At 28.7% G+C, this 12,117-nt stretch overlaps 1 protein-coding gene across 1 annotated transcript; it reads right to left on the bottom strand.

Moving 5' to 3' along the window:
* Window positions 1–4,776: 4,776 nt before the first annotated feature.
* Window positions 4,777–9,010, bottom strand: LOC130936056 (protein CHAPERONE-LIKE PROTEIN OF POR1, chloroplastic). Its single transcript, XM_057866069.1, has 5 exons — window positions 8,846–9,010; window positions 6,878–7,044; window positions 6,583–6,686; window positions 5,516–5,969; window positions 4,777–5,130 (listed from the first exon to the last, which is right to left on the bottom strand). Exons 2-5 carry the CDS (start codon window positions 7,021–7,023, stop codon window positions 4,974–4,976), a joined length of 861 nt encoding a protein of 286 aa, XP_057722052.1. The 5' UTR covers window positions 7,024–7,044; window positions 8,846–9,010; the 3' UTR covers window positions 4,777–4,973.
* Between the last annotated feature and the right edge of the window lie 3,107 nt (window positions 9,011–12,117).

The raw sequence follows: 12,117 nt of genomic DNA, 5'->3' as shown, positions 1-12,117 counted from the left end.
ATTTTGTGGTAGTTGAAAGTAGTAAGAATACGGGACATATATATAGAGAGACACCAATAATCAATTTCTCAAAAATATTAAAATGAATAATTACACAAATCAATCACCAATGTTTTAATATTAGATATTTTAGTTTTTTAAATTTTAAAATATACAAAATAATTTTTAATATTTATTTTTGTTACACAATACAATTTTTTTAATTTTATGATTTTTTTAACTTTTAGAAAATTATTTTATACTTCACTCTTCGAATCAAATTATAGAAAAAATATATTATCTAACAGAAATAAATATTAGAGACTATTTTATGTATTATAAAATTTGAGTGATTAAAATATCTAATTTTAAAAACTTTAAAAACTTATTTAGGTAATTACTCTATTAAAATTTAACAAAGTAGACTCAAAAAAAATATCCATCATATTACGTATATATAAAAAAAACTATCTATAAATCAGTCATTCGTATAAAATATATGTTAAAATATAAAATAAATATTAAAAATTAATTAAACATTACATATATTTATATATATATATATATATATATATATATATATATATATATATTATGACTACTTTTTTGTGTATACATAATATTTTTTAAAAATTGTTATAGTCTTATTTGGTAATAATATTTTAGAGCATCTCCAATATTAATTTTAGATTTAATTTTATTTTGAGTCTCACAAAATGACATATCAGCATTTGTAAAATATATATCATAAAATAATAATTTAAAATTAAAATAAAATTTATTACTTTAATATTTAGTGTCAATACAATTAAAATTTTATATTGTTTTGGTATTCCATCAAGATAATTATAAAGGTGGTAAAATTTTATTGGTTTTTTTATCAAGGAAGTAATGGTGATTTTAATTTATTTATCAATTTTAATATAAATTTTAATTTAAAATTAGTTCACATCTTAAAAATATCAAAAATGATATTTCAAAAGCATTTTATCAGAATTGTTCTTAAAATTATATCAAATTAATTTCTAAAATATCATTTTCGCTAAAAATGATTACAAATTGTCTTTTGTTAATAAAAGAAACGGTTAAAAGGTTATTAATAAAAATAGATTTTTTTTTTTAAAATTCAAATTAATGGTTTATCCAAGGGGGAGAGAGAGACCATCGACATCAGTATGTAATGATAGATGCTTAATATTCTATGATAAGTCAGCAAAAGTACTAATAAAATTGTGAGTGCTGAAAGTTCTAAGAAAATTCTCACACAGTAATATCATTTTCAAGATATAAAATTTTGGCAGGAATAAGGTGGATTAATTCACACTATTCTAACGGTTTTGTAAGGTAAGGTAGAGCATTGGTTACAATTGTGGATATTTAGGGGTGCACATGGTCCGATCCGATTTAAAGATTTGATCTGGATTCGAATATTTTAGAGTTAATTTAGTGTGTTAGGTACGAGTATTAAAAGTAGATTTGATCATTATTTTGAGTTAGGTCTGAGTCATGGTAAATCCAGTTTTATTCGGTCTATATGCATTTTAAGAAAACTAAAAAAATATATATATTTTAAATTAATTCCAGTATTATATTATATTAATTATAAGCTTATTATTTTATTTTTAATCATACTTGTTGAATTAGAAAACAAATAAAAAAATATCAAATTAGAATTTTTAAATAAATTCAAGTTTAAATATAGATATCAACTTCTTGATAACAACTTTCTTCTTTATAAATAAATTCATCATAAATAAGTTTTTTTTTATAAATTATTGTTAAAGTTTTAAAAGCTCAATTTTTACTCGAGTTAGACCTAATATAATTATAGTTCTAAAATATATAAGTTTGATTGGATCTAAATCAAATTATAATATAAAAAATAGACCCAATATATATTTAAGATTAAGTCTTTACTATACACCCCTAATAGATAACACAAACTAGGAACACGTGTGTCATAGTCATAACTCAAGCTAATTCTCCAATTGTAATAAAAATAGTAGAGTTGTTGAACAACTCTTAAATTATAAAAACAAAACTATTTCCAACTTGATCAGCTTAACTGCCATAAGATCAGTGTTACTTTTATTTTTCTCTTTTGCGTACTTGATTAATTGGATTCAGATTTGAGTCCTTTTTGTGCACGACCACATCGAGGAATATTATTGTGTTTTATAAATATTTAGAAAATAATAAAAGTTAGTTTAAATCAATTTAAAATTATCTTATTTTATATTTATTAATTATTTTTAAAATAAATACATAATATTAGATATGATAAATATATAATTTTAAATATTATATATATAAAATTATAAATATTAAATTAAATAAAATAATTTTAAATTATTATCTCTTAACAATTAACATTATGGAATACATTTTGAGGATTGGGATTTGGCTCTACGAATATGTAAAGCCTGATGAGTGATGACGTTATAGCCACTTTGGTATATGAGCTGATGCATCGACAAATAATAAATGTGAATGCAATTAATCATTTTTCCTAAATTAATACAAGAGGACCAACTTGAGACTATTTCTTTTTTTTTTTTTTTTATATACATGAAAAAAATATTAGTGTTTTTGTTGAAAATGGGAGTATTTGATGTAATTACAGATGAGTAGATTTTTTAAGTAAGAAATCAACCAATGGGACGTGTTGCGTGGAAGCGTGTTGAACACGTGGCAACATTCTGACTAACACGCAGGGGCATGTTGAACACATAGCAACATCTTCGCCAACACGTGGAGAGCATATTGCAACACGTGGGAGGCCTGTTGAATAATTTTCACAATACTGTAACACACTTCAAATATCAATATTCAACTAAAACACTATCTCTCCTTTCATATTAAAAATAATTTCTGCCAAGTTGGCTCATAATTATAAAACTCGAAGATCAAACTAAATATATTTAAAACTCAGAACCAAATTAATTGTGCAGAGAACAAATTGAGTCCTATCTCGAGCTTAAATGGTCCTAAGACCTTAAACATCCCCAGTAGTTGTGAAAGATATACCAATAGGCGGCAAATGATTATTCATATTTCATACAGCATATCTTCTATTAGCTCTTAGATATATACTATAAACAAATTAAAATAGAATACGTATTCTTTTATTTTGATCTAAACATTTTTTTCCTTTTTTAAAGAAATCATTTAGAGAACACTATCTTCATTTTGGATACCATCAAAGTCATAGGGGAAAAAAAAAAACTAAACCCTATGAATATGAATAGGAAATGAATTTTTTTTAATTTTTTTCTTTAATTATTTAGTAAAACATAATCTCTCATTTTACATTTTTTAAATAAAATTTAAAAAAATATGAAAGAAAAATCACACTTTACCAAAAAAAAAAATCAAGAAAATCCACTCCTGATATGAATGCCCTCCAAACACCATGTTACTTTCAATGCACAACATTTTCTATCATAATGTTCTTTAATATTTTTAATGCTAAATTTTTAAGGAAATATTTGTAAATATAGAATTTGTTTATTACGTGTTAGAATATGAAAATTTATAATTATTTACAGCAATATAGAAATTATCTCCAACAGATTTATGATTATTTTATAGTCATGAAAATTTGTTTAGCCATATGTTGGAATGTGGAGATTTATGATTATTTACATTGATATAGAATGCCTTATAAATTATGATTATAACACACAAACAAACTCAAAGCATTATAGCAGAAGCAACATCTAAATAAACTGGATGTAGTCTGTCACTATGCATCTCTTGATGTCACAGCATCAATAGCATTTTAACAGCTTTTTGAAAATTGAAAACCTAAAAAAAAATCACTCTTTTAGCTCATCCTATAAAATCAATTTCTAGAGTATATATACAAATCAATTTTATTGATTATTACACACCTAAGGTTGTCTAAATCATGTTTTAAAAGAAGCTTTAATTAAAACGGGATCGATGATGGTGAGATCCACATAAGAAGTGTCGATCAGACAACAGAATGCTATAATGTCACTTTTTTTCTTCCACGGTATCTCCCAATTCGACAGGCTAAGAACTAATCCATCATAAATTAGAGTTCCATTTAAGGATTTGCCACTATCCAATGAGTGGCTGTATACACATAGTTGGATTTTGAACTGCCAACACTTGCATAAGTAGACGAATGAACTAACTACTCGACCAACCTAAGTTGGTGTTTGTTATAAGGACATTAATAATTAATAATAAACATCATATACCCAAAACTCTAACTTTATAACCAATTGCATCCATGACAAGCCATACCACTATCCAATAATTTCACAACTCAGCATATTTTAGTTTCACTACCACCTTGACAAATAGAAACTTATAATGAATTTCACAAAACGTTTGGATGCATTTAATGAGATAGAAATACAAAGACAATAAACCCAAAATTATTTGGTTGTGGATAATCCCAAAAGTGGGGACAAAAAATATTTGTTTTTGTATTTTTGTCTCAAACTATAATTTAAAAATAAAAAGAAAAAGAAAACTAATATAGTTCAGTGTAATTTGCTCTTGATATAACAATAATCAGTTACAAGCATCATTCATGCCCATGTATTGTATAATAAATTAATAATAGTACGACTTGAGAAATATGACTATCTTCTAAAGAAACTGAAAGAATGCTATGTTAGGGACTTGGGTAGTATGAGATGCCCAAAGTCCCACATCGAGTAGTATGGATGCTTGATGTTGTATTTAAGGAGAGTGGTTCTTCTCTCTTAAACTTAACATGCTAGTTCCCATTTCCCATACCCCATATCCTGGAGATTAACATATTTGACTGGCTCAACTCAAAATTATCATACCATACAAAAGAAGTAACAAAATCCTGAGGATGATAGTGATAAATTACACAGTAGAAAAGAAAGGCTCCCCGTAAAAATAAGATAAGCAGTATAACTTTTTGCAGATTTCCACTGAGAAAACTGTTCTAGTGCTCAAAAACTCAGTTCCATATGTAAATTAAGTAATTACCTAAGATAAGTAGATGACACCCATAATAAAACATACGTTATCAAGGATGTCGTCACTTCAAATGCTCGTAGTCCCTTGATCAGAGGGATAGGAGGAATCACTGACACCATCAAGAAGGTCCCCAACAACCAGGAAGCAACAAATGCTCCAGCCCTACATGAAAAACAAGATTTAATTATAATGGATACCTTATAATAGTATCACATGTAGCAAAGATATACACGGTGCATGCTTAGGGTAACCATTTTGTTCATTAACTCTGAAAGAAGCCATATCATATATATATATAACTCGTCTTAAACATTTCTAATCAAGTCACCATGATGTACAAATATTTTTCAACTAGAGTACTCTAGTTTGAAATTTTTGTGTGCTATACAGGACCACGATAAAAAAAAATTGAATAAAACTATAAAAAAAAAACCTAGCATAATTAATCCTAGAATGTACTAAATCATGGATCTAAAGGGAATGCAATGAAATCAAGTATATTCTAAATAGATTTTGAAGATTTAAACATATTATCATTTTTACATACCCATAAAGGAAGGCCCGGATCTTGCTCTTCAACCGATCATACACAAAATAAATTGTAGCCACCAGTGATATTGCAACCTGAAGTGTTGGCCCTTCCTCCGTTGGAAATAGAACAGTTAGAACTCCGAGAACCAAGAATGCCAACGATGTTTTGATAATGAACTTCTGGGATGGAGTTTGAAATCTGTTTCTTACAGCCTGAACATATTTGGATTGGTTCACCTCCCTCATTTTTTTCTTGATGTCAATTTTTGGGTTCCTCCTCTCATAGAACTTCTGCATGATTATCTTGTCATGCGCTGATTCAATGGCATCAATACTAGGTTTGTGCCCTGCATATTGTTGGATTAAAAAATTTCTTGCTGCTTGAATCTCGTCTTCTGAAGCTTCCTTGCTTATTCCAAGTCGTTTGTATGGATCCCTCACATTGATTCTTGGGAAAACAGCTGAATTTGCTGCAACATAATAAGGTTGAGGGCTAAACAATCATTTTATTAATTTCAAATGATTCAAAGTATTATGATTCATATGCATAAGATGGAAGATAAAGTTATTAGTTATCATATTGCACAGATGTACAGCAAAAAAGATGGAAGAAGAAGAAAAGAAGAGGGAGCAAAAAGAAGAGGGGACAGGAAAACAGCCATTTGAGGTAAACAAAGAAAAGACGTGAATTTAGAAACAATATTATGCTTTATCTTAAGACCCCAAGCTTCTCAGACTCCCTAGCTTCCTAAGTATAATTCTTGTTTGTGCAGGTTCAGCTTCTAAGACATGCTAAAGCTATGGGTGATGAGCTTAAACAATGACTGATAAAAAGGGTTGGCATCAACTTAACTAAATGACAAACAAAAACACTGAAGTATCCTGCCTTGTATACGTGAGAGAACAAACTTGTATGATATCATACAACCAATGTTGAAGTAAGCTTTATTTTCACTGAAACTGGTGCATTGGGAGAAAAAAAAAAAGGGGTACCAACTAACTCACATCCGCAAATATTGTGCCTTACAGTGAAATTTGTTATATCACATCTAAAATTATAGAATTATCAAGAATCAAAGTTACCAGCAGATTCATTTGCCATATCACCATATGAAGCATCCATAGCACTTTTGACCAAGTGAACTCGTCGTTTATTGAGGTTTAGTCTAGAACACAACATATTGGATCTGTGAAGTGGCAAGTCGTTGAAGTTGTATATTAGTTACCATTTAACAAGGCACAACCCAGTCATCAAGGATCAGTACAGTTTGGTGTTAAAAATTGTATAAAAACTAATTATTACTTTTTACCACTGTTTTTATCCCAAACCAAACTAGCCCCAAGTGATAATAACAATAACAGACTATATGTCGAGTACCTTTCCTCTTGGAGAAACTCCTTTTCTTGTTTACGTTTCCCAGCCCCAGAAAAGGCAGCAATTCGGATACGCTGAGATCCCAAGTGACAAGTAGGTAGTTGGAGACAACATCCTGAAGAAGAACTACTTAATCCCGATAGTCTCATTGGTGCAAGAACTCCTTCAACCTAAATATCAGACCAGAAATTGATGTTTGAAGCAAAGAGAACAAAAAAGATACACCAGATACATAAGATAAACAGGATTTATAAAGCAATGGATGCAAGCATATCATTTATGTGAACAGTGACTAAGATTGCCAAGCTCTAAATGTTACAGATTCATAACCATTTTCGTTCAACTTTCTTTTTGCTGTGGATGAGTATGCAACTAGTAAATTATTTTTCTCCCAAACTTCTCAGAAGTAAAAGCCATTTAACTCCTGCTTGAGCCAAACTGTTTACAACTTCTAACCACTTCATATAGTTGTTCAGAACAACAAACCCCTTCATTTATCAACTCGTTATTATTTGAATTGCTCATCGCCACCAGACGCATAAGATAACTATGGAACCACAAACAATTAACGTTATTATGGACGCCAATTAATCCCTATAATTGAGAAGGCCAATTCCATTCTATATTGCCCCAATATCAAAACACAATCAAACTAATTGCACCTAAAGTATCTAACTCTGACAAGTAGAAACCATCAGAAGCTGACTCATCTACTTACTATCCTAAAAAGTATCCCTTTTCCCAGAAAAATTTATTGAAATTGATTAATTTTCCCTCCAATCTTTCAGTCTTAAAGTGATTTGATCAATGCCAACTTTTTTATTTCTTTTTCCTTTACTTGAATACCACAATATATATAATATATAATATGTCATAATAAAAAAATAATAATAAATGCATTCCTGGCAATATATGAGGCAAGGAAACTATCATTGACAATGGTCTTTTCATCACTCCTAAATAAATTATTTTACAAGGCATATCTTGTATCAACTTGCCCCTACACCTTGAAAAATTATAATTTTGTATTTCTTGGATAAAGTAAAAATCATAGCGTGAGAGAGCCAGTGTAGTTGTAGTAGCACTAATATCTGAAACACATATGTAACTTCCAGAGAGAAAGAATATCAAGTAGCGGAGTTCAGAAGAAATTTCTATACTCTTGCTTTTATCAAATAGAAGGCACTTCATACGTTTTTTCAATATCATTTTTATATACATGCATCTTTATCATATTTTTCTCCATAATGATCCTCATATATACTCTCATGTAACAAAAATCCAAAATAAATAAATAAATAAAGAGTTTAATTTTGATACATTGACAATATAAAACGTTTTACAGAGTTATCCAATCACAACCATTCTTTTGGATGACCATTCATGCGTCAATATAAAAGGTAGTTACTTTTCCTGATGTGGTGTTACATAATTAGATGCATATATAAAACTGTTTTTTATCTACGGTACACCAAAATTAAATTCTTAAATAATGCCCCAAAACAAACTAAAACATGAGATTAAAATTGAGCTAACTAAATATTTGGCATTAGATAAGCGGAGTATGTTGTCAACACTGCAAAATCAGTATATCAACTCATCACATGCCAATTTTTCTTTTTATCTCTGCAAATACAAACCATAAAATAATAATGTACATAGAATTAGAACAATATATATGTATTGAATTTCTCTAATTCCATTTGACTCATGGCAATTGGGAAAGCCAACCATTTTGAATATAACCATTGCCAATTCAAATTGAGAAACATGGAGCGAGTAAAGAGATACACACAATTACATAACAGATAAGATACAAAAGCTTTTCATGACAGTAAAAATCGTTATAATAGAAGTAAAATTGAAACTTTAGCACAAAAATTTCACAATATGGGAATTAACAATCAACACTGAAAAAAGGAACAAAATCCCCAAAGCATAAAAATAGGGAAGAAGAAAATAAAAACGAACCCGAGGATAGCAGAGAAGCAGTGGTCAACAGGGGGTTAGAAAGGCGAAACAGAGACGACAGCGGAAGGGAGGCGACGGCGGAACAAGCGACGGCGGAAGAGGGATTGGGCGGAGGGGTTTTAAGTGGAGACACTTGGGTCCGGTTTTGGCAGTAAGTTATCGTTTAGGCCACCAAATAGCTGCAATACAGGTTAGGCTTGTAAGCAGCCAAGAAGGTATGGGCCAAGCCCATTTCGCAAGGGATTGGGCCAACTTTTAGTCCATACATTTTTTTTTTCCACAGTATTTCTTAGAGAAACTAATGATTAATTCATATGTATTTAGGATTTTACCTACCAAAAAATATGTATTTAGGATTTTAGAAAATTAATTATTTTTTATTTATAATTTAATAAAAAGCCTTATGCATGTAGCAATCCATTAGTTAGCAGTAAATCCTTAAATAAAGCTCAATACTTTAGTAGATTAGCACTTGATCTATCGAGTTAAAGGATATTATGAAAAACCAAAATAAAAAGAGGCTATTAAAATTTGAAAAAAAAATCGATTATTATTTACTAACCCTTTTTTCAAATTTTTCTAATTATTTTTCCATGAAAAAAGATTGCCAGAAGAATTTACTTAATGTAAAATTATAAAATTTGGAAGATTTAAATAATTATTCTTCTTTTTTTTACATAAATTTAAAAGAAATGTTGAAATTTGATTTTTAAAATATTTTTTTAGTGTGTCTCTTTATATTTGATATATTTTGTCAAATTAATATTATATTTAGAGAATTAAAATATTTTTTTTAAAACAATTTATTCAAAAATTATATTTTTTGGAGTCAAAATAATATTTTACTCTTTAAATTGATAAATGTTTTATTTTACAAAGTACTTTATTGAAGTCCCTTTTTTGTTTGTGAAATTTGAGTTAAGGCTTATTTTTAAAAAGTTTGAGAAAACAATTGTAACTAGGGGTGTAATCGGCTCGGTTCGGTTCGGTTTTGGACCGAAAACCAACCGAACCGACCTGATCGGTTTTTCAAAGAGACCAATCGTTCGGTTGGCTGCAGTTTGAGCAACCGAACCGAATCAACAGCGGTTTGGTTCGGTCAGTTTTTTCGATTTTTTTACATCTACTTATCTAAATTTAAAATGTCATAAAATAAAATTTAAAGCCTTCAATAAACTAGAAAAACAAGAATTTATCACATCCAAATCCAATACAAATTCAACTTAATTAAACATAAAACAAAGACAATTAAAAATGTCTAGCAAAACAACAAGGTTAAAGGGTAAATGTGTAAAAACAAGGTTTCTTAACCAATATTTCGGTTCGGTTCGGTTCGATTTTTACTGAGCCAACCAAAAACCGAATCGAACCGATCGGTTTAATTCGAAAAAACCAAAAAAAAACTGATTTTTTCGATTTTTCTTTCGGTTGTTGTAAATTTCGGTTCGGTTTTACGGTAAAATTCGGTCCGGTTCGATAACTTACACCCCTACTTGTAACATTGTTTTATAGTAGGATTCTCAACTATTGTTGAAGACTAGATGGAAACAAGTCTCCGTAGAGGGTAGAATATTATATATTATAGTGAATTATCTTCTGTTCCTTGTCACTTTTATAGGAGGTAGTTCTATATCATGGTAAGTAATACATTATTGAGTGAATATTTCACTCGAGTTTTGACAATTATTTTTAAAAAAATGATGAGGCCTCCAAAAAAAAAAAGCCATCCAATTCAGCTTCTGATATATTTTTTGAACAAATTAGTTTCTGTATAAAAAAAATATTAATTTTTTTGGTACAGAAACTAATTAATACCATAAAAATAAAATTCAAAAATTGGATTAAATTTTTTTTATTAAAGACATCATTGTCTTTTGAGATAATTATTAGGACCATTTAAAATTTTTTCCTACATTATTTTAAACCCAACCAATTAGTTATAATTTATACACTTATAATAAATTGACAAAGTATATTTTAGGTTTCTAACAATCAAAACAATTAATATTTTATTAGTTATTACTATCATTTGTTTAAAGTTTAAACCATATTTGAAAAAAGATATTCTAATTTTAAATTGAGATATTCTAATTTTATAAAAAGATAATTCTATTTACTACATAAATAATATCTAAAAATACAAATAAGCAAATCAGAAAGAAATCTAATGTAATCTTAAAAGAAAACAAACCAAATTTTTTAATATTCAGTACTTAAATTAATTTTTTTTTATATATATATATATATAGGATCAAATTATTAGTTAGAGTTCTATATAGTTCTAACAAAGAGAGAAAAAAAATAGCATCTGTACGAGGATGAATTATTTCACATATTCTCTTTTCTTTTAACAAAATCAATATGTAAGTTTCAATCTTTTTGCAAATCTCTTTATGATGAACTTTATGGAATCAGATTTAGGATGAACCATGCACAAAATATGTCTCTAAAAAATGATACTTATATCTTCATTCAACCAATAATATTTTTCAATAACTTCGACAAGGATAAATTATTTCATCTGTTGCCGCCACCGCCGCCGTTGTCGTCACCGGCCGAAGAAGAATCGAATTTCCATGAGCAGTTGCCTAAAATTTTCTTGCAATTTTTGAAGAAGATAAAAATTCTTGCTTCAAGCAATGGTTTAATTTTGTGTCAAAGTAATAGTAATAAGGAGTTAAGATTATGTAACCTTATAACACAAACATGGCTCCCAATTACTATTCCTTCCACTCTACCTGAAAGTCCTTTTCATGAAGTCAATGTTTTCTTCAAGTGCATGAATAATAAGGGTTTGGATTATTTGGATGATTACTTGATAATTTTGATTGAGGAGACACTGAAATGGGGTCAACATGTTATTATTAAATTATATTCGTCAAAAGAAGGTGTATAGAGAAAAATGGAGAATGATTTTTTTGTTGGTTTAATGAACATGAGACTCAATAATTCCGTTTATCTTCAAGAAAAATTGTTTCTGATTTCAAATAGTCTTTCTGTTTTTAAGAAGGGTTCTCATTATCTTCCACTATATATAATGGCTTATGATTTTGTGGCCGGCGGCGACGACGGTAAACCTACCAGAAGATACTTTAGAGACTTCTCTTAATTGAAATTGTGATCTAAGAATTTTTGAATGGGAAAGGAGAAAAATTTGGATCATTTTCTTTGCTTAGTTAAGTACATAAAAGGTTGTTTTACTATATGGGTTTTGATAGATTCAAAGTCAAGTAAATGAAAAAAGATTTTAGAAGTTAAGGTTGAAGAGATAG

Source organism: Arachis stenosperma, chromosome 1, assembly GCF_014773155.1.
Source record: "Arachis stenosperma cultivar V10309 chromosome 1, arast.V10309.gnm1.PFL2, whole genome shotgun sequence".
In the NCBI taxonomy this organism is placed as follows: domain Eukaryota; kingdom Viridiplantae; phylum Streptophyta; class Magnoliopsida; order Fabales; family Fabaceae; genus Arachis; species Arachis stenosperma.
This window is presented reverse-complemented; position numbering and strand designations above follow the sequence as displayed.